We start from the raw sequence: 24,124 nt of genomic DNA, 5'->3' as shown, positions 1-24,124 counted from the left end.
TCTCCAAAAACTGATAGGAGGCGCTCCACTGCTTGGCAGCCCTTTTAAATATTCCTGCTGTCTCTTGGGATTACTATTTACATTGCACAAATTAAATACTGTTCCTGCATGGACTGGAATTATTTTTGAGTCTGTGAGCAGTCCACTCTTTGGGATCCTAATTCCTGTTTTCTTTTACGAGGATATACAAACGCTCTGTTGAGTCCTGCTGTGTACTTTCCCTTGCTGCTCCCAAGCATTTCGGCCGGCTAAGTTGCTTGTGTGCCCAACACACTGAAGGCTTCCTGTGCTCCATGGGGTTTATGAGTCGCCCACACAAACAGTTCCTTGGAAAACAGATAAACATCAGTGTTTTCTTTTAGCTGCCCGGGAGTTTCCACGAGGTGCCTGGCTGGAATTCAGCACTGCATGTGGAAAGAGGAGGTTCAAAAGGGCAGCAAGAGGAACTTGGGGGTGGTGGGGGAGAGACACTTTGGAAGTAGATATCAGGACAGGAGGAGTGTGATGGCACCCATTTAGAGCACAAAAGCATGTCTCGTTGCCCAGGAATGCCATTTTGCTTGACATCATCAAAGAGATTCAAGGTCTGGTCTGATGCCAGTACAGGAGATCATTCAAGCCCATCACTGCATGCTAACCCTTCAGCTGCAGCTCTCCTTGCCCATCCTGCCCTTTCAGGGGCTTATCCAGTTCCCTTCTTCAACAATAATGAATTTTGCAGGGTAAAGTTCAGGAGAGAGATTTGCATCACCATAACAACATCCATGACCTCAGAACATCCCAAAGTGTTTTGCAGCCAATGGAAATACTCACCTGAAGTGTAATCACCGTTGCAATATAGGACTCACAGTGGTTAGTTTGCCGACAGCAAGCTCCAACAAATGTAAGAACATAAGAAATAGCAGCAGGAGTACGCCCCCTCCACCCTTTGGTGAGCAGCTTCAAGTTCCTGGGCGTCAACATCTCAGAAGATCTATCCTGAGCTCAACACATTGATGCAATCATGAAGAAGGCACGCCAGTGGCTCTACTTCATTAGGAGTTTGAGGAGATTTGGTATGTCACCAAACACTCTTACAAATTTCTATAGACGTATGGCATTCTGACTGGTTGCATCACTGCCTGGTATGGAGCCTCCAATGCACAAGATTGCAAGAGGCTGCAGAGGGTTGTAGACTCAGCCAGCTCCATCACGGGCACAACCCTCCCCACCATCGAGGACATCTTCAAGAGGCAGTGCTTCAAGAAGGTGGCATCCATCACTAAGGACCCTCAGCATCCGGGATATGCCCTCTTCTTGTTACTACCATCAGGGAGGTGGTACAGGACCCTGAGACCCCTACCCAATGATTCAGGAACAGCCTCTGCCCCTCCGCCATCAGATTTCTGAATGATCCATGAACTTATGAACACTACCTCATTGTTCCATTATTTTTGCACTATTTATATATTTCTGTAATTTCTAGATTTTTAAGTCTTGCACTGTACTGCTGCCGCAAAACAACAAATTTCACGTTATATGTCAGTGATAATAAACCTGATTCTGATTCTCTCCACTCTGTCCTGATACAGGGTTTCGACCCGAAATATCAACAATTCCTTTTCCCCCACATTTGCTGCTCAACTCACTGAGTTCCTCCAACAGATTGTTTGTTGCTGAAGTGTAAATTAAGTTTGACGCTAAGTTACATACTAGGAAACAACACAAAAGACCATGTGCAATAGAGAGAGAAAGTGAAAGTGTAAGAGAGAAAGCAAAGGTGTAAAGGAGCATGAGAGAAGGTGTACATGAGAATAAGAATGCAAGAGATAGCGTGAGAGTGTGGGTGAGAAAGTGTACAAGAGAGTGTGTGAGAGAAAATGTGAGAGCATGAGAGAGTACAAAGAATGTGAATGCATGCAAGGGCAAAGATGTAAGGAGAAGGTGCAAGGAACAGTGTGAGAGACAGCACAAGAGAGGGTGAGTGAGTGCAGGAGAGTGAATGAGATTGACAGTGTGTCAATGATAGAACAGGTACAGAGCGCAGGAAAGACAGAGGGCATTGGGAAGAGAAAGAGAGTGGGGAGAGAACAAGAGGGGAGAGTGATGCAAGAGGAATTTCAGAACTTAGAAGCTACAATCAAACATTAACAGACCTTATATAGAATAGAATGTGCAGAATCCCAGCAGATCAAATTTCTTCCAGCTTTGCTCCAGAGAATCCCAATAGATTAAACTCCTCATTCTCTTTCCCATTGTACAGAATCCCAGAAGACCAAATTCCTTCCCACATTATGCTGAATCCCAGCAGACCAACTCCTCACACTCTTCTCCATTGTACAGAGTCCCAGTAAACCAAACTCCTTCCTACCTCGCAGCAAAGTCCAGTGGGAAATAATTCCTCCAGATCTGTCCCATTAGATCGTATCCCAGTAGACCAAACTCCTCACACTCTCCACGTTGTACAGTCCCAGTAGATCAAATCCCTTCCCTCATTATAATGAATCCCAGTAGACTAAATTCCTTACTCTCCCCTATTTTACAGAGTCCCAGTAATGCAAACTCCTTCCCAATCAACTCTATTGAATGGAAGCTATAGAACTAAACTTTGTTCCAACTCAAGCCCAATTGTCTAGAAACCAAGTACCTAAATCCATCTGATTCAACTCCATTCCTTGTCATTACTGACCCAAGTTGAAAATGTTCCTTAAAAATCTGGTGCTCTTCCAATACCACAGACAGCCCAATTTCAGCTTGTGATATTTTTCTATTTGCGCTGAGTCACTGAGTGAATAATTTTTTGGACTTCAGGACAAAGACATTATAAATTGGCTGCTGGCACCTACTGAATACGGAAATCCAAGACAAATGGAAAGTATTTTGGAAAAATAGCTTCAGGATTCAACTATGTTACATAGGGAGTCTGATTCACGTCAACAGTTCCACCCTGCTGAGTCTCTAACCCAAAGAGCCCACCAGGTAACCCACAACTCAATCTCCAGTCCATTGCCCAACTCACATAACAGCAATCCAAATATCCCAGCACAATTCCAACACGCGCAGCACAAATCCAAAACCCCAACACATCCACTATAAATCCCAATGGACCCAACACAATCCCAATTCAATCAGTACAAATCCAACTCAACCAGTAGAATCCCAATACACCCAGCACAATCTCAATAGATTGCATAGAATTGAATTGGTTTATTATTGTCATTTGTACCGAGGTACAGTGGAAAAACTTGTCTTGCATACCGGTTCATACAGATCAATTTATTACAAAGCGCATACAATACAGAATGCAGAATAAAGTGCCACAGCTACAGAGAAAGTGCAGTTCAGGTAGGCAATAAGGTGCAAGGTCATAACGAGGTAAACTATGAGGACAAGAGTCCATTTTATCACATTAGGGAACCATTCAATGGTCTTATAACAGCAGGATAGAAGCTGTCCTTGATCCTGGTGGTATGTGCTTTCAGGCTTTTGTATCTTCTGCCCAATGGGTGGGGGGGGTGGAGAAGAGAAAATGTTTGGGGTGGGTGGGGGTCTTTGATTATGCTGACTGGTTTATTGGGCAGCGAGAAGTATAGACAGAGTCCATGGAGGGGAGGTTGGTTTCTATGATGTGCTGAGCTGTGTCCACAACTCTCTGCAGTTGTTTTTCCCAGTATAATCCTAACACACTCACCATAAATCCAACACTCCAATCCATTCTCAATACACCCAGCACAAATTCAATTTACTCAATGCAATCCCATCTCATTTAACGCAATCCCATTTCACCCACTACAAATCCAACAGACCCAGCATGAATTAACTCCTCGGCACAAAATTCAACAGACTCAGCTCATATCTAGGGTACAGGTGCAGACTTTAAAGAGGCCAGGATTAATGATTCACAGTCATATATTCAAATTGTACCACAGCATGGTTGGTGGGTGGGGATGTGGAGTGTAATTTCAGTTAATTAAATGAAAAGTCTGTAGTAGAATGCATCAGTAACAGTAACAAAGGATCTGCCAAATTGATGTAAAAACCTAACATGTTCACCAAAGTCCTTCAAGGAAGGAAATCTGGCATCCTTACCCAGTCTGGCTTGTATGTGACTCCAGACCACCCACGTAGCTGACTCCTAACTGCCCTCTGAAATGGCCCAATGAGCCACTCAGTTCATTTCCTGGGTCAGTCAGGGAGGAATGCTGCAAAGGAATAAAGAAAAGACAACCCACCCGGTACAATTCCAACTAAGTCATTATAGTAAAATCTAACTCAACCCAACCAACAACTGATCACATTATCCAATTTTTTTGACCTCAGTGATTAGACAGGATGAAGCTCTCTCTACACTGTCCAATCACACATTCTCGGGGCTGAGATAACATAGGTTAGACGCAGAGTGAAGCTCTGTCAACACTGTCCTGTCACACACTCTCAAGATACAGCTTAGATACAGAGTGAAGCTCCCTCTATAGTGTCTCATCATACACTTCCAAGGTCAGACACAGAGTGAAACTCGCTCTAAACTGTCCCAGCACATACTCCCAGGGCAGGGACAGCACAAGTTACATACAGATTACAGCTCCCTCTGCACTGTCTTGATATGTAACCCTTGTAAGCAACAAAGGAACTGAGGAAAAAGACTTTTGTCCAGTGGCTCGTAAAGAAACACACGGCATATACCACATCAAAACACGTTTTCTGGCCCACTCATGCGCCACAGAGGTGGTGTTAAAGGGACAGTTCCTCCAGCTCAGACAAAAGCTTTAATTAAAAAGCTTATCATGTGATGAGAATGGCTCTCTAAGTAGCATTTAATTCACAAAAGAAACAAACCAACAATTTAAAAATCTAAATGTAGCCTCATTCGGGGGATTATCAGCAACACTAAGTGTTTATGAAATTTTGCGGCTCTGACTACACATTCACTCCAAGCTCCAGTGCTGTTGCTTTTGGCCACTGCTCACTGTGTCACGTGACACTTATTTATTTGCCGAATTCTTCAGCAGTTTGCCAGTGTCTGTCACATGCTCCTGATCCTGACTCAACAGAACAGCTTACATCGAAAGATTAATAGACAACGCGGCTTTGTTCATTGTAGGCTTTTCTCCTTCCCTCCCCCAGCCTTTGCTTCTGCCGGAACTCTGTGCGAAGGCTGCTCCTCCTGAGTGGCATTTTTGGATGTGGCTCAGTGGCTAGGGTCCGAGTCCCCACTCCTGGGACATGAGCAGGAAAGTCTCTGGACTAAAGCTGCCCAGTGCCTACAAAGGAGCTCTCCGCTGTTGGAGGGGCATTACTGAGGGCGCCCTTTACCTCTTCCCTTCCTGCCTTCCAGGGACCTAAACATTCACAGAGTCATAGAGCATGGACACAGGTCCTCCTGCTCGCCGTTCACATCAAACAAACATTGCATTAATCCCATTTTTATTCACTTCACATACCCATCAACTCTCCCTACTCAAGATTCTCCCAGTCACCTGCATACTAGAGGCAATTTGCAGTGGCCAATTAACCTACCAACCCGCATGGGGATGTGGGAGGAAATTGGTGCACTTGGGGGAAACCCAAGCAGTCACAGGGAGAATGTGCAAACTCCACACAGACAGCACCGGAGGTCGGGATTGAACAGGATTGCTGGAGCTGTGAGGCAGTGGCATTACTCGCAACGACACTCTGCCGCCCTGCTTTGTATCTCACAAGGCAGTTTCTAATGTTTCTAATTTCTATTTTAATTCTAATTACTATTGTTCTGATGGAAGGTCATTGACAAGAAACATTAACTCTGTCTCTCTCTCCACAGATGCTGCCTGACCTGTTGAGTATTTCCAGCATTCTCTGATTTTATTTCAGATTTCCAGCATCTGCAGGTTTGTGCTTTTCGAGCACTGAGTGGAGGGTGGGGAAGAACTGAGAGAACGACATACTTTTGAAGGGACAGTTCTCTCATGGGGCAGCACTGTGGAGAAAGCACTGCAATGTAAGCGAGGCAGTGCTGATGGATTGTTGATGGGTCATCGTTAAGGGATGCTGCACTGTGGAGGGGAAGCATTGAGAGAGTGCAGTGCTGTCAGAGGGACAGCACTGAGGGAGTATGGAACAGAGCATCAGCTAACCATCTCATGCTATAAACAGCTATTCTGTTGGTGTGGCACTCCATCAGTACTGCAGTGGAATGTCACCTTAAGTTTTAGGTGTCTTAAGTGGGTCTTCAATGAACAATCCTTTGACTCAGCAGTAAGTGTGTGAAAGAGAGAGAGGGAGAAAATGAGAGCGGGAGGAAGAGAAAAAGAGCAAGAGAGTGAGGAAGCAAGAGAGACAGAAAGAGAAGGTGAATGTGAGAGAGCAAGAGATTGTGAGAGTGAGAGAAAAGGAGAGAGAAACAGAGTGAGAGAATGAAAAGATGAGAGCTTCTGAGAGAAAGAGTGATAGAGAGTAAGAGAGAGAGAGACAGGAAGTGAGAGTATGAGAGAGAAAGTGAGAAGAAATGAGAATGAGAAAAAATATTTTAAAAAAGAAAATGATAAAAAATGTGGTGTGGAAAGAAATATAGTGGGAGGAATGAGTACAAAAGAGAATGTGAGTGAGAGAAAAAGAGCAGGAGAGAGAGAGTGAGGAACTGGGAGACAGAAAAAGATAGAAAACTGGGAGACAGAGACAGAAAATGTGTCAGCAGGATCGGCAAAAGCAGAGAGGCAGTGGAAAGAGCAAGGTTTGTGACTAATAGCGACAGAATGAGAAACAAAGCTAGGTGACAGAAAGGGGGGGGGAACAAAAAGATAAAAGTGTTGTGCATGTGTGCAAGTGAAGAGGAAGATAGAGCAAGGGTGAGAAACAGACTGACAGAGACACGATACGGGTGAGAGATGAGAGAGAAAGAGAGTGGGATAGAAAGCAGGACAGATAGAGAAAAAGATAGACTAAGAGAGATAAAGAAAGTGAGTGGGAGCAATTGAGAAAGAAAGAAAAGAGAAAGAATGAGCATGAGAGTGAGTGAAACAGACTGAGTAAGTAAGAGAGAAAGTGAGAAAGAGTGACTAAAGAGAGACAAAGGAACAGTGAGAGAAAATGTGAAAGGCAGAGAGTGAGACAGAGAGACAGTGGGAAGAATGAGAATGTGAGAAGGAGAGTTAAAGAGCGCAATAGAGATAGAGACAAATACAAGAAAGAATGAGAGAGAGAAAACATGATTAGGAGAGAGTCGGAGACATAGAAACAGAGATAAATGTGTGAGAGAGATTAAGAAAGACAGAAAGTTAGACAAAGAGAATTAGAAAGAAATAATGTGAGAATGAGTGAGAGTGAGACAAGAGAGAGAAAATGAGAGAAAATCTGTGAGAGTGAGGCAGTGTGATGAGTGAGAGGGAGATAGAGACAGGTAGAGAGACAAAGAAAGAGTGACAGAGAAAAAGAGAGTGAGAGACAGTGACCAAGATGGCGAGAAAAAACAGAGAGAAATTGAGTGAGAGAGAAGAAATGTGTGTGAGAGAAATTGAGAGAGAGAGAATGAGATAGATGGCAAGAAAGACTGCAAAGTTGAGACAAAAACAGAAAGATTGAGTCGGAGAAAGCGTATGAGAGTGAGGGTGGCTGAGAAAGTGAGAGTGTGAATGAGACAGAGGTAGAGTGAGAGAGATTGAGAGACGGTGCAAGGGCGTGAGAGAAAACCTCAATTTATGAAGCTTAGACCCTGTTTGCTTTCTTAACCACTTATCAAACTGCTATGCTACTTCCAATCAATTGAAGATATTATGAAAGCAAAGGCCTAATTCCTAACCACTGGGGAACTCCAGTGTACCCTTCCCCCCCCCCCCCCCCCCATTCCTAAACACAACCTTTCACTTCTACTCTCTGTTTGCTGTCTCTTGGCCAATTTTCTATCCATGCTGCTTCAGAAAGAGTTTAATTCTACGGGATTCAATCTGGATAACAAATCTATAATGTGGCACTTTATCAAATGCCTCTTGAAGGTCCATAAATACCACATCAACCACATTTCCCTCATTGACCCTCTCTGTTACTTCATTAAAAAAAACTCTAACATTAGTTCGACAAGGTCTGCATTTAACAAGAATCTATGCAGACTTTCTCAAATTAATTCACACTTGCCCAAGTGGCTGGTATTTCTGTTCCTGATTATTGTTTCTAGATTCTGTCCCTGATTATAGTTGTCAGCAACCAACACCTATGAGGAAGATTATGGCTGTGACTTGGTTGGTAATACCTACGATCAGTTGGAAAGTTGTAGATTCATCCCCGTCTGGAGACATGAGCACAAAAACCTAGGCTGTCACTCCCAGTGCACTGATGAGGCAGCACTGAACCATTGGAGGTGCCATCTTTTGGACAAGTCATTAAACCGAAGCCCCCTCTGTTCTCTCAGGAGCATGTAAAGATCCTGTTATTAGTGGAGAAGTCCTTGCCAATGTCCTGGGGCCAATATTTACCAGTCAATCCACATCACCAGAATACAGATCATCTGGTCATTATCACATTGCTGTTTGTGGAAACTTGCTCAGGGCGAATTGGGTGATGTGTTTCTTCCATCACAATGATGGCTATACTTCAAGAATGATCTAATATATATTTCCTTAAGATAAAGGAGGTGTCTATTTGGCCCAACAAGTCTATGTGGTTCTCAGAGCAATCCCATCGCTCCCATTCCTTCACTTATTTCCCTGTAACCTATTCCCTTTCACATACCTATCAATTCCCCCAATTCACAGTCCACCCACCTACACTAAGGGTAATTTACAGTGGTCAATTAATGTACCAACACATCTATGGGATGTGGGAGAAAATTGGAGCACCCGGGGAAACCCACGTGGTCACAGGAGGAAGGGACCAGATGTCAGGATCGAACCTAGGTCATTGTAGGTGTGTGACAACACTATCTGCTGCACCACTGTGCTGTCCTCATGGCATCCTGGAAGGGCGTGAAAGGCATCTATAAATGCAACTCTTCAATTCATCTCTACTACATGTCTGTGCTGAATGTTTCCAGATTTGTTCTCTCCACCACCGTCACACCTTAGCTATAGTGTGTACCATCTATCAAGTGCAGTACAGTTACTCACCTAGGCTGCTGTAAGGTTCCCCTCCAAATCACATACCACCCTGATTTAAAGCTCTATCACTGGTTCTTCATTGTTGCTGGAATAAATCCTGGACTCCCTCCCCAGCAGCACCAGGAGTAACTTGGAATTAGAATAGGTTTATTATTGTCACATGTACTGAGATACAGTGAAAAACTTTTGTTTGCCATACATAAGAACTTCGAGGTAGCAAAAAGAAAAACAGAATGCAGAATATAGTGTAGCAGCTACAGAGAAAGTGCAGTGCAGGTAAACAACTAAAATGCAAGGGCCACTATGAGGTGGATTGGGAGATCAAGAATTCATCTTTAGCATATGAGTGGTCCGTTTAAGTTTTGATAACAGTGGGATAGAAGCTGCCCTCGAGTCTGGTGGTATGTGCTTACAAACTTTTGTATCTTCTGATGGGAGAGGGGAGAAGAGAGAATGACCGGGGTAGGAGGGGTCCTTGATCATGTTGCCTGATTTCCTGAGGCAGCGGGAAGTGTAGACAGTCAATGGAGGGGAGGCTGGCTCGCCACATGGACTGCAGTTCAAAAAGGCAGCTCGCCTCCACCTTCTCAAGGGGTAATGAGGGATGGGTGATAAATACTGGCCTTGAAGCATCAGCCACATCCTGTAAATGGATCAATAAAAGACAAATCCATTCCATGGTTCAATCCATTCCCACCTGAACTGGTGATGATTGACTGAAATCTGGCAGAGGAAAGGTACGGAGCCTGAGGCAGGAAAACAGAACAATAAAACGAATTCAAGAATATATAATTATACTATTTATCCTGATGAGGACAATGAGAATGAAATTTTATATTTTGAGGGCTTGAGAAAGGCCCCAAGGCTAAAGGCAGCTTTCCCAGAACCAAATACTCTGGTTGTGAGCCAAATCATTCAGTTGCATTTCATTATAACAGACTAATGGGCATTTTTAGCTTCATTAAAATTCAAGCTTTCTCTTTTGTCCTTTCCTGGGATATAGATCCCAATGATTCTTTGGGGAAGCGGTGGAAGCTGATACAATAGCAACGTTTAAGAGGCCTTTAGACAGACACATGAGCAGGCAGGGAATTGAGGGATATGGACTACATGCAGACAGATGTGTAGTTTAAATTGGCATCATGGTCAACAGAGACCTTGTGAGCCAAAGGGCCTTTTCCTGTGCTGTACTGTTCTATGCTCTATGAATGTGCACATCAGCCTCCATGTACCCACTGTATGACATTCCTGATGACAATATTTTCTTATGGCACCAAAGGAGGTCAATCAGCCCATCCAGTCTATGCTAGTCCTCAGCACATTCCTGTCAGTCTCATTACCCCACTTATTTCCCTGTAATCTATTCTCTCTCACATGCCCATCAACTGCCCCTGATTCTCCTGTTGCCTACCTACACTGGGGCAATTTACGGTAGCCAATTAACTGACCGAGAAACACGTGGGAGGGAACTGGAGCAACTGGGGAAAACACAGGGGCTCACAGGAAGGACATCCAGACTCCACAGAGGGAAAACCAGGATCAAACCTGGGACCCTGGAGTTGTGAGGCAGAACTCTGTCTGCTGAGCCACTCTCTCAGTAGTGCCCAGGTGTCGCACTGGCTGCTACCACCAAAATGCCAGTTACTAGAGCACGTCAGTGTTGGATAATCAACCCGTTCATTGCATTGAAATCCTCTTGTGTGTATATGCACCATTCCAGGCCAGTGTCTTATCATCAGGACCTATGAAGGTACTTTCCACCAAAATTGAAATTCATATGTAAATAGCTCCCTGCAATAATCTAGTTATTATTACTGTCTCCAGCCAGTGGGAGGCACTTCACAGCATGTTTCTGAACTCCTATGCTTTCTCCATCTCTCCCACTCTCCCTCCTTCCCTCCTCAAATATCCAAGCACTAATGTTACTTTTTAAAAGACACATTTCACAGGCTAACTTAGTCTTAGTCCAAAATCCCAGAAAGCTCAACCTTCCTGAATCTAAATGGACAATCTAACACTGTATAGAAGGGAACTCTGCTCTGTCCGAGGCACCACCTTTCATCTGGGGAAGTGAGGAAGTTGAAGGTCTCATGGCACCAAGAGAGAGTGTAGACACCGGACCAACCCAATTTTTTCATTCCTCATTAACAGGTTGCCTGATTTCTGTAAGCTCCCCATACAAAATGCAATCAGATTTATCCACATAATTACAGTGTCAAAATTCACCAATCTATGTGACTCTAGGACTCTGATGGTTAAGACCTGGGTGGGACCAATGTGGATTCAGAATTCAATCACTGATTCTCCAAACTATATTTAAAACAAGTTGACTCAGAGCTTAAGCTCAACGTCATGTGCAATTTTAATTTAAAGACTAGAGCTATTCAAAGTTTCTTTTGTGTGGTTAAGATGAAGAATATGAACACTGGGAATGGATGCTCCTGTGTGCTTCTCAGGTTCTGTTAACTCTGGGCTTTTGGGATTTTTAAACAGTTGTAAAGCTTCAAGTGGAGTTAGCCTATAGGGTCTCTGGGTCTGTCTGCGCTAATAGAAAGATAGTAAGTTGTAAAATTCTCTTTCCCATAGTGGGGGTATCTAAGACAAGAGGGCATAGGCTTAAGGTGAGAGGTAGGAGGTTTAGAGGGGATCCAAGAAGGAATTCTTTTACACGGGGGGTGGTTGGGGTCTGGAATGCACTGCCTAAAGAGGTGATGAGGCAGATCTCTCACGGCATCTAGACAAGTACTTGAATCGCCAAGGTATAGAAGGCTATAGACAATGCAGATACATAGGATTAGTGTGGATGGGTAAAATGGATGGCATGGACTTGATGGGCCGAAGGGCCTGTTTCTGTGCTGTTTGACTCTATGACTCAAACAGAAATCAACCTTGGGAGGATGCAAGTAGGACACTAGTGTCTCCAGCAATGGAGTGGATGCTCTTCTGTTATTTCTGGGCTTATTTCTGCCAGACACAAGCAAGATGTTAGTCTCCAGCCAGCACTTCTCTGGGTACCTGCCTGAACAGGCCATGGAAAGGGTGTGGAAGGTATGAGTGGATAGCTCACTTTTGCCTTATGAAACAGTAGTAGGAGTAGGCCATTCACCCCCTTCAATGGAATCACGGCTGGTCAGCACTGCTATTCAGCCCTAAATTTACACTCCCAGATCACAGACCAGCTTGCAGAGCTGCTGTCTCACAAAGTGAGTGACCCCAGCTCAATCCCAACCTCTGGTGCTGTCCGTTTGGAGTTTACATGTCCGTGACCGTGTGGGTTTCTTTCAGGTGCTCCGGTTTCCTCCCATGTACCAAAGGTGTGTGGGATGGCAGGTTAATTGGCCAAGGTAACCTGCCCCTGGTGTAGGTGAGTGGTAGAATCTAGGGGAGAGTTACTGGGAATGTGCAGAGAATAAAATGGAATTAGTGTCGGATGAACTGGAGGTCCTGTTTCTGTGCTATATAACTCCATGATTCCTCAACTCCCTTAATAACTAAAAATGTATTGGTGTATCCATCTAAAGTCTACCCGCCTTCCTCTTCAATGATGATTTGACCCAGTTGGTTATATACTTGTATTACTGAATGATTGAAAGAAACAAGACCATTCAGCCCATCACAACCACTCCATCCAAATACAGATCTATTTGGTTAATGCTCAGATTGGCCGCTCCAGCAGCCCCTCAAAACTGCCCTCCTGACAGTACATTGCACTGTCCTGCCTCCAAGCAGAATAGCAATCCCTTAAGTGTATAAAAATCTGCCATCCTTAGTATCCTCAGAATTCCAAACATTGATAACCCTCTAAAGAAATCTTTTCTCATCTTAGCCAAAATTTGTGAACCCTCATCCTGAGACTGTACCCTTGGTCCTAGATACTCTAGCCTGAACAAACAACCTCTCAGCGCCTACAGTATCAGCCCCTCTTGGTATCCTGGACGTGTCACTGAAATCACTTAATTCTTCTGAAGTGCAATGAGACTAAATCAGACTGGGGAAATGCCTGTCTCAGTCTCTGTGGTTCTATCTGTGCAGTACCAGTGCGGACACTCCCGATATAAGTGGGCTGAATGGGAATTTCAAATATATTAACCAAACAGCAAAGAAGTATGCTTATTAAAATAGAACGCAATTTTTTACCACAGTCTTAGGACGTGGCAGAGTTTTATAATCGGGGTATGGCAAAATTGCACAGTAGGCAATTTGGTTCATTTTTTCAACCCTGGTTCTTGGAAAGAGCAATCAACATGGTCCCCTGCCCTCTTCACTACTCTTTGAAGCTCTTCCATTTCAAATATTTGTCCATTTCCAATGAGCCCTGTTACAAATTCTGCTTCTCGTGTTGCTTCTGGTGGGGCTAGGTGAAGAAGGGAGGGAATGTGGATTTCATGCTCTCAAAAAAAAAACAAAATTCTTCCAATTTTACCCCCTGTTCTTGGGATGGTCATTTTAAATTTACATTCTTGAGGCAGTGGCTAATGGAAATAGCTTTACTCAATTTGCTGCTCACAAGGCTGAACTCTTCCAGTATCCTCTCAGACACTCCCTGTGCAGGGTTAGATGCTAAGCTACTAAGTAAAGCTCTGTCTTATGCCCCATTATATGCATCCAGGGCATGGCTTAGATACAGAGTAAAGCTCCCTCAACACAGTCAAATCAAACACTCCAAGGGGAGAAAAAGCACTTGACTCTGTGTCCCTATCCTTTTTTTCTTGGCATTGTCTTCCTGGTACCATCCCGGTAAATTTATTCAACATCCTCTCTATGTGCTTGAGATATCTTTCCTAAACTGGACAGGACATTCTAACTTTCGATCAATATTACTCTGTATCTAGCCCATGCTGACTCTGCCCTGGGTGTGTGTGACTGGACAGTGCAGAGGGAGCTTTAATTTCTATCTAAATCATTTTTTTTCTTTGTGCAGAGGGAGCTTTAGTCTGTATGTAATCTGAGCTGTTCTTACCCTGGGAGAGTTTGATGTGCAGAGGGTGTTTTACTCTCTATTAACCCCTTGCTCTCCCTCTCTGCGAGTGCTTGATGGGACAGTACAGAGGACTTTTTACTCTGTATCTAACCTGCACTATGCCTGCCCTGTGAGTGTCTGATAGGACAGTGCAGAGGGAGCTTTACTCCGTATCTAAGAAATACTAGCCCTGGCCTGGGGGTTTGATACGGGGCAGTCTAAAGGGAGCTTTATTCTGTATCCAAACCTTGCTGACCCTGCCCTGGGAGTGTGAAATGGGGCAGTATAGAGGGAGTTTGCTCTGTATATAACCCATGCTGTTTCTCCCTCGGAGTGTTTGATTTGACTGTGTTGAGGGAGCTTTACTCTGTATCTAAGTTATACCCTGGACGCATATAATGGGGCATAAGACAGATCTTTACTTAGTAGCTTAGCATCTAACCCTGCACGGGGAGTGTCTGAGAGGACAAAAATTCCACCCCCCAAATAGGGTCTGGACTCCAGTGGGTAAAGGAATATCAACTGCATCTCTCCTTATCGCAGATTACCTCTGATCTCTCACTGACCCAAAGGCAAGCCCAACAAAGAAAATTTACAGGCCTCACTATAACAGGCACAGAGATAGGTCAGGCATTGAGATAAAGATCAGTAATTAACCTTTCATGTACTGTGCAAACTAATGGATTGTTCTTGCTCCACAAGGATAAATAACAATGCAGATTAATGTAGCTGTATCCTAAGCAAGACATTCAGAGGCACTTGACAGGAGTTATTGCAGTAAAATGGAAACCAAGATGACAAAGAGCACTCAAAGATTAAGTATTAAGAAGTGGGGAGAAAGGCGTGCAAGTTTACAGAAGGGATTCCAGAACTTATGTCTTTCAGTGGTAGAGTGATGGAAATCATGGATCCACAAGAGGCAAGAAGACACGGCTGAGGGGTTTCCACTCTACCCCCCACCCTCAACACACACAGGCACGTACACACACTCACACACATGCTCACACACATACACACTCATACACAAGCTCACATGCACAGGCACACTCACGCAAACTCTCACATGCACACTCACGCAAACTCACTCGTGCACACACGTGCACACACGTGCACACTCGCGCACACACACGTGCACACTCGCGCACACAAACTCACACTCATATGCACAGGCACACACAATCATTCACATGCACAGGCACACTCACATACACAATCACACACAGGCACACACACACACTTGCTCTTGTCCTATGGCTGTTAAAACTCTTAACTGCTTCCTTCACTTGGGAGCCTAGGTCTTCAGGCTGTTCCACCACAGAGCACATCATCATCCACAAGCCCTCCCAACGGGGATACCAATGAGTGAGGGAAATGGCTGATTTCCACACCTCTCCTCCCCCCTTAATGACCGGGAATAAAGCACCCAGCCTTAATATAACAACGAAAGAAACAGACTGGGAATAAATGGGACAGTTGTTCCAAAGAACTAGCACAGACCCGGGAGACCGAATGGCCCCATTTAAACAGTTGAAAAGATGCAGACAATTGCAAACTGATTCCATCCCTTTTTTTTGCCAACAATACAGCGACCAATCATTTCAATGCCCCACTTTCCTCACCTGCCACAATCTTTCATTCCAATTAAACTTCTCTTTAAACAAAATATAAATATTGTTTATAGCCAGGTGCTGCCTCTCTCTCTCACACACAATATATGGCAATGATTGTTCCGGCACATTGTGTGTGCGCGTTCTGCGCAAGTTATTCAACCGAAAGGTGCACCTCCGAGCAACGATGGTTAACGTAAGGGCGGCTGAACTCACCTACTCGGAAGCCGGAGCCGGTGAGAGTGTCTGCCGCATGTCCATTCTCGCTGATCAGCGTGGTGGTGTTACCCCGCTTGCAGCTGTCCTGGCAGTGACCCTTCATGCAAGTCCTCTTGCAGATGGTCGGAGTGAAGACCACCTTGAATCGCCCCTGCGAGGGCTCTTTGCCTTGCGTCGAAGCCGCGGGCAGCCACAGAAAGCCCAGGCAGACCAACAAGCTCAGAGCCTTGTAATCCATCAGCCCAAGAGGCCTCTGCTCCTCTCTCTATGCCGTGACAGAACTGCTGCAAGAGAATGCAAACAGTGAGACAAGTTCCAAATCCACATTGAGCAGGAGGGGAGGGAGTGGGGGGGGGGGGGGGGGGGGGTGTGCCCTACAAACAGGAAAGAAAATACTCTGTCTAAAGAACACAACTGGGTAGAACACGAACTGGAAGGGGATGGGGCGGTGGAGGAGGATTTAATTCTTCTTTGGTTGGCAAGGAAAACAAAATCTTTTTTTAAAGAGAGAGGGAGCCTTGTAGGCGATCCCTAGGCGTGATCTGGATTGTTGGCAAAACTCCAAGGAGAGACTCGAAGTGACTGCTTGCTGTGTTACTGGGAGTCTGTAAACACAATAAGTCAGCTGTACATGTCAGTCCCTTACTCAGGTCAGATCTCGCCTGCACTGATCACAGTGTGCAACACCATGCCACGCTTAGGCATCCTTCCCTCTGACTGCCCAGATCCCTCTGCACTCCTGTAGCAAACGAAACGCCCCTCTGATCCCTGGTAAAACTGGGGGGGGAGGGTAATCACTGCATAATAAAAATCCCTGCTTTCTGCACTGATTTGCATTTTTTCTCTCTTGTAGAAGAAACAACCTGCTTTGTTTAGTTTTGGACCTAGTGCATCTGTATCCACAAAGCTTTGAACAAGCTTTCTAATACAGAAGAGTTTGTTGTAAGTTACTTTATAATGGTTAAATTGCCTCTATAAGTTGCAACAGTGGCGGTACTGCGGTGCCACTAGTGGCAAGAGTGTGCAACTACAATGTGACATGTTTACATATGGATTTGCAAATATACCAATAAGTTGACAGAAATTGGTACATTTTTTAAGATATTCATTTTTACAAAAGACTGTGCAGCTGGCAAGGCCAGCATTTGTTACCCACCCCTAACTGCCCTTGAAAATGTGGTGGTGAGCCACCTTCTTGAACCTCTGCACTCATAGAGTCATAAAGGCTCTTTGGCCCAATTTGTCCATGCCAACCAAGATTCTCATCTAAGCTAGTCCTATTTGCCCACACTTGGCCCATATCCCTCTAAACCTTTCCTATTTGCCTCTCCAAGTGTCTGTTAAATGTTGTTACTGTACCTGCCTCAACCAATTCCTCTGGCACCTGATTCCATCTACAGACCACCCCTCATATGTTCCTATTAAATCTCTCCCCTCTCAGCCTAAACCTCTATCCTCTAATTCTTGATTTCCTAACCCTGGGGAAAAGATTTGTGCATTCACCCTATCTATGCCCCTCCTGATTTTATACACCTCTATAAGATTCTCCTAGACTCCAATGAATAAAGTCCCAGCCTGCTCAACCTCTCTCTATAACTCGAGTCCTGGCAATATCCTTATAAATCTCCTCTGCACTCTTTCCAGCTTAATAATTCACTCCTCTGATGAAGATACTTCCAGTGTTGACTTGAAGCTGCAGGTGGTGGTGTTCTCCTATGCCTGCTGCCCTTGTTCTTCTTGGTGGCATAGGTCATGGGTGTGGGTACTGTCAGAGTATCTTAAGCAGTGCATTTCGTAAGATCTTCAGTAAGTAAATGGGGTAGTGAGAGTGATGTTTGACAATAAATTCTATTGTCAAACATCACAATATGAGGGATGTTTTTTCTACAGGTGGGAATTTCTTGTTGGTATGGGTTGGCAGGGATTGTGGCAGAGGGGTCTGGAAGGATTAGATTAAAGGTGCAACAAGACCTTTTACAACCACTTGTAAGCACCGCCGTAAAAAACATCAGTTGCTCCTAGAATCTTCAAATAAAACAGCACAGAGAGTCATTTGGCCCACTGAACCTGCATCAGCTCTTTGGGAGAGCTCACCATAAATTCCACTCCTTCCCAAAGCCTTTTTATAGAGTATTAGAGATGTACAGCATGGAAACAGGCCATTCAGCCCAGCACATCCATGTTGACCAGTGGGCACCTATCCACATGAATCCCATCTCTCAGCACTTGGCCCATACCCTTCTATGTCCAGAGAAACAAAGGACTGCAGATGCTGGAATCTAGATGAAAAACACGATGATGCTGGAGGAACTCAGCAGGCCAGAGAGCATCCGTGGAGAAAAGCAGGTGGTCAAAATTTTGGGTCAGGACACTTCTTCAGGACTGAAGATAGGAAAAGGGGAAGCCCAATATATGGGAGGGAAAAGCAGAGCAGTGATAAGTAGACAAAAGAGGAGAGGTGGGGTAGGCACAAGGTGCTGATAGGTAGATGCAGGTAAGAGATAGTGATAGGCAGGTGCGGGGGAGGCGGGGAGAGCGGATGCACCGAGGGATGGGTCAAAGGTAAGAGAGAAAAAAAAGAGGCTAAGAAAGGGAAGAAGAGAATATGCATGGTGGGGGGTGGGGATTACCTAAAGTGGGAGAATTCAATATTCATGCCATTAGGCTGCAAGGTTCCAAGAATGAAAATGAGATGCTTGGAATTCTCCTGGCAGTGGAGGAGACCAAAGACTGACATATCAGTGATAGTGTGGGAGGGGGAGTTGAAGTGACTGGCAATGGGAAGATGCAGGTCACTGTTATGGACAGAGCGCAGGTGTTCTGCGAAATGGTCGCCTAGTCTGCGTTTGGTCTCACCAATGTAGAGGAGGCCACACTTGAAGCACCGAATTCATCTGTGTCTAAGTGATTCAAGTGCACATCTAGAGACTTCTTAAATGCTGTCAGCAACACAGCTTCAACCACTCTCTTGCATAGAGCATTCCAGGTACTCACCATTCTCTGGGTGAAAAAGGTCCCCCCCTTTTTCCTAAATATATGTCCCATTGTTTTGTCTACCTCTTTTTCCCCTTGAGTATTTCTCCAATTCCTTCTGGAAGTTTCTGTTAAATCTGCTTCCACCACCTTTTCAGGCAGAGCCTTCCAGATCACAGCAACTCACTGCTTCCTCATCGCCCCTTCTGGTTCCAGGAGGTAATACTCTTGCACACCACCTTGTCTGACAGAAAATTTGCAAGAATTAAACAATAATTTGACCCTAAAGAATGCAGCACTGAGAGGTTTTTGTGGTAGACAAAGGGGGACACACAACGTGCAGTATAACTCCAACGCAGTGGGAAAGCGAGTCCTATAGATTCATGATCAACCCAGTTGTGGCATGTTATGGACTTCAATTTTGGTGTGCTCTCTCAACATAGGCAGGAGGGAAACAGTTTGCAAGTCAGAGGCATGTTGGTAACATGGAGTCTTCGCTGTGTATATACTCTGCACTATGGTGGGTTCAGTGAGCTATAACTCCTCTCTGAAGCATGCCCGATTTTGGTTTCAAAAATATCTTGCAACTTGCAAAAAAATTCCGAAAATGTGTACTCTTTCCACTCTGGAAAAGGATGCAAAGAAACATCTGCATCACCTTACAGAGCAGGAGAACCATGTCAACTTCCACTTAAACAAAACCTCTCACGCAGTACACTGCTTCAATGAAGACTGACAACGTTCAGGTCTATTCAGGCAAGATTCTCTCTCGTGACCTGACACTCCATAGTGGAGGAGTAGAGATTCCTCGAATTAATCTTCGTGGAGTGAAGCCATTTTCCTCAGTTCTGCCCCATAAAAGGTCACACTTCCCTCTCTGTGTGTGAAGCCGAGCAACAACGTCCATTGCATGTCATTGTATGGAGCTTTGGTGAGATCAACTGTATGCAACATTGGGCTCCATACATAAAGATGGATATCCTTACCTTGGAGTCAGTGCAGCAGAGATTCACTTTGTTGATTCCTGGGATGAAGGAATTGTTTAATGAAGAGAGGTTGAGACAGCCTTTACTCAGTAGAGTTTAGAAGAACCTCATTGAGACTTGCCGGATGCTGACGGGAATTGACTGGGTGACTGATATTTCCTCAGGGGACAGAGGCTCAGGAAAGGGTTGATCATTTTATATAAGAACAAGAAAACAAGAAATAGAAGCAGGAGTAGGCCATTTGGCCAATTGTGACTGATCTTTTACCTCTGCACCACTTTACTATACTAACTCCATACCCTTTAATATGGAAAAATCTATTGTCCTCTGCCTTGAATATACCAAAGACTGAGCCTCCACTGCCCTCTGGTTAGAGAATTCCAAATAGTCACTACCCTCTGGATGAAGAAATTTCTTATCTTAAATAACTGACCCTTTGCTTTGAGTGTGTGAACCCTGGTTCTAGGCACACAGCCAGGGGAAACATTATCTTGGCTTCAAGCCCCTTAGAATTTTGTGTGTTTCAGTGAGATCAGTCTTCATTCTTCTGAACTCCAGAGAGCACAGACCCAGTCTGCTTTCTGTCTCCTCATTGGACAAATGCACCCATCTCAGAAATCCATGTGGTGACCCTTGACTGCACTTCCTATATCATACATATCCTTTGATAGGTTGGGAGACCAGACTTGTGGACAATATTTTAGGGCCGGTTTCACCAAGCCCCTATAATAATTGCATTATTTCAGACTGATGGGAAGAAAGATTTCTTCACTTGGAGGGTTGTGAACTATAGCCAGACTTTGGTTTGTTGAGTATATGGGAAAAGATTACTAGGAAAAACTTAAAGATGTGCTCAAAGCTTCCCTGAAAAATTGTCACATTGCCACTGACTCCTGGGAATCCCTGGCCAATGAGTGTTCAGAGTGGAGATGAAGCATTCAGAATGGTACTATCCATGCATTGAGAGCACTCAGAAACCCCATGAAAGCAGCAGAAGTAGTGCACCATCTCACAAACTATCCACCATGCTCCACCCTATCTGTGGAAAAACGTACGATTCCCGTGTCAACTTCATCGGCTGCCTCAGAATCCTCAATATCAGAGTGGAAGCAAGTGATTCTTGACCCTGAAGACTGCTAGGAGCTATTCAGGAATGTGATTGATATATTTTTGGGTATTAAGGGAACTGGGGGATACAGGGAAGGAAGTGGAGGAGATATTGGATCTTATTGAATGGGGACAGGCTGAAGGACTGCACAGTGGCACCGTTAGTACAACTGCTGCCTCACAGTACCAGTGACTTGGGTTCAATCTCGACCTCTGATGCTGTCTGGGTGGAGTTTGCAGGTTTTCCCTGTGTGGGTTTCCCCTGGGTGCTCTGGTTTCCTCCCATATCCCAAAGACACGCAGGGTTGGTAGATTATATAGAGATATAGAGATTAAAAAGGAGGAGGTACTTGATGCTTTACAGCGAATAAAGGTAGATAAATCCCCAGGGCCTGACAAGATATTTCCTCGGACCTTGAGAGAGACTAGTGTAGAAATTGCAGGGGCCCTGGAAGATATATTTAAAATGTCCTTAGCCACGGGTGCGGTGCCAGAGGACTGGAGGGTAGCTCATGTTATTCCATTGTTTAAGAAAGGCTTGAAGAGTAAACCAGGTAATTACAGGCCAGTGAGCCTGACATCAGTAGTGGGTAAATTATTGGAAGGTGTTGTGAGAGATAGGACATATAAGTATTTGGACAGCCAAGGGTTGATTAAGGATAGTTAGCATGGCTTTGTGCGTGGTAGAACGTGTTTAACGAATCTTGTGGAGTTTTTTTTGAGGAGGTCACTATGAAAGTAGATGAAGGTAAGGCTGTGGATGTTGTCTACATGGACTTCAGTGAGGCCTTTGATAAGGTCCCACATGGGAGATTAGTTCTGAAGGTTCAGTCAATGGGTATCCATGGAAAGGTTGTAAACTGGATTCGAAATTGGCTGTGGGAGAAGACAGAGAGTGGTTGTGGATGGTTGTTTCTCAGATTGGAGGCCTGTGACTAGTGGTGTGCCTCAGGGATCTGTGTTGGAGCCATTGTTGTTTGTTGTATATATCGATGATCTAGACGATAATGTGGTAAATGGGATTAGTAAGTTTGCGGATGACACTAAGATTGGAGGTGTAGTGGACAGCGAGGAAGGCTTTCAAAGCTTGCAGAGGTATCTGGGCCAAATGGAAAAATGGTCCAGAAAATGGCAGATGGAATTTAATGCAGACAAGTGTGAGGTGTTGCATTTTGGAAGGACAAATCAAGGGAGGACATACACAGTAAATGGTAGGGCACTGAGGAGTGCGGAGGAATAAAGGGATCTGGGGGTTCAGATACATAATTCCTTGAAAGTAGAGTCACAGGTAGACAGGGTTGTAAAAAAGGCTTTTGGCATCCTGGCATTTATAAATCAAAGTATTGAGTATAGGAGTTGGAATGTTTTGGTGAGGTTGTACAAGTCATTGGTGAGACCAAATCTAGAATATTGTGTGCAGTTCTGGTCGCCGAACTACAGGAAGGATGTCAGTAAGATTGAAAGAGTGCAGAGGAGATCTACAAGAACGTTGCCGGGTCTTCAGGAGTTGAATTATATGGAAAGATTGAGCATGTTAGGACTTTATTCCTTGGAGCAGAGAAGAATGAGGGGAGATATGATAGAGGTTTATAAAATGATGAGGGGCATAGACGGGGTTAATGCAAGTAGGCTCTTTCCACCTAGATTAGGAGAGATAAGTACGAGAGGACATGGCTTTAGGGTGAAAGGGGTAAGGTTTAAGGGGAACATTAAAGGGAACTTCTTCACTCAAAGAATGGTGGGAGTGTGGAATGGGCTGCCATCTGATGTGGTAAATGCAGGCTCGCTCTTAACTTTTAAGAGTAAATTGGATAGATACATAGATGAGAGAGGTCTGGAGGGGTATGGGCTGGGGGCAGGTAAATGGGACTAGCCGAATAATGTTTTGGCACAGACTAGAAGGGCCAGATGGCCTGTTTTCTGTGCTGTGGTTTCTATGGTTCTATTAGCCCTGTAAATTGCCCCTGGTGAACAGGTGAGTGGTAGAATCTGGAGGGAGTTGATAGGAATGTGGGGAGAATTCCAAATAGTCACTACCCACTACCTTTGTGATTTTTATAAATGACTTGGATGAGGATGTGGAAGGGTGGGTTAGTAAGTTTGCTGATGATACAAAGGTTGGTAGTGTTGTGGATAGTGTAGAAGGTTGCTGTAGATTACAACAGGACATTGACAGAATGCAGACCTGGGTTGAGAAGTGGCAGATGGAGTTCAATCCAGTCAAATGTGAAGTGATACACTTCGGGAGATCGAATTCAGACAGAATACAAGGTTAATGGCAGGACTCTTAGCAGCGTGGAGGAACAGAAGGATCTTGGGGGTCCACGTCCTAGATCTCTCAAGGTTGCCACGCAGGTCGATAGGGTTGTTAAGAAGGTGTATGGTGTGTTGTCCTTCATTAGTCGGGGTATTGAGTTCAAGAGCCGCAAGGTGATGCTGCAGTTCTATAGAACTCTGTTTAGACCCCACTTGGAGTATTGCGTCCAGTTCTGGTTGCTTCATTATAGGAAGGATGTGGAAGCTTTAGAGAGAGTGCAGAGGAGATTTACCAGGATGTTGCCTGGATTGGAGAGCATGTCTTATGAGGAAAGGTTGAGTGAAGCTAGGGCTTTTCTCTTTGGAGAGGAGGATGAGAGGTGACATGATAGAGGTGTACAAGATGATAAGAGGCGTAGATCAATGGACAGTCAGAGACTTTTTCCCAGGGCGACAATGGCTAACACAAGGGAACAGAATTTTTAAGGTGATTGGAGGAAGATATGAGGGGGATATCAGGGGTAAGTTCTTTACACAGAGAGTGGTGGTTGCGTGGAAAGCACTGCCAGCAAAGGTTGTGGGGCAGATACATCAGAGAAATGGGGGGGGGGGGGGGCTATGTGGGAGGGAAGGGTTAGATAGATCTTAGAGCAGGATAAAATGTCAGCACAACATTGTGGGCCGAAGGGTTTGTACTGTGCTGTAGTGTTCTATGTTCTATAATAGGTTACATGGAAAATTAGTGGAGGAATGGGATTGCTCTTAGATCCAGCTTAGACTCAATAGGATGAATGGTTTCATTCTATGTTGTAAGGAAATATGAATATATGGAAACATTCTATGACTTAGACTCAAAGATGTTTTACTGATATTGCTCCCAGGTGCTTTGAGGACTTTTGCTATGATCAATATAAACTAAAGGTCACAATTCAAAAAGGAGTACAAGATTTGGAGGTATGTGTACTTAGTTCA

General features: G+C 44.5%; 1 protein-coding gene across 7 annotated transcripts in view; it reads right to left on the bottom strand.

Annotated features, from left to right (window-relative positions):
- Window positions 1-16,555, bottom strand: part of ltbp3 (latent transforming growth factor beta binding protein 3) — a 118,969-nt gene extending 102,414 nt beyond the window's left edge. For 6 of the 7 annotated variants that reach the window (XM_052044926.1, XM_052044931.1, XM_052044928.1 and 3 more), the window contains exons 1-2: window positions 16,477-16,555; window positions 15,828-16,111 (exon numbers count right to left, since the gene is read on the bottom strand). In XM_052044926.1, the coding sequence (XP_051900886.1) occupies window positions 15,828-16,068 (241 nt within the window). In that variant the 5' untranslated portion in view covers window positions 16,069-16,111; window positions 16,477-16,555. Of the gene's footprint in view, window positions 1-15,827; window positions 16,169-16,476 lie in introns of those variants that run through there. The other variant, XM_052044927.1, reaches the window with a different exon arrangement.
- Between the last annotated feature and the right edge of the window lie 7,569 nt (window positions 16,556-24,124).

This window comes from Pristis pectinata, chromosome 38 (genome assembly GCF_009764475.1).
Source record: "Pristis pectinata isolate sPriPec2 chromosome 38, sPriPec2.1.pri, whole genome shotgun sequence".
Lineage (NCBI taxonomy): Eukaryota > Metazoa > Chordata > Chondrichthyes > Rhinopristiformes > Pristidae > Pristis > Pristis pectinata.
Note: the sequence above shows the minus strand (reverse complement) of the source record. Positions and strands in the feature narration are given on the sequence as shown.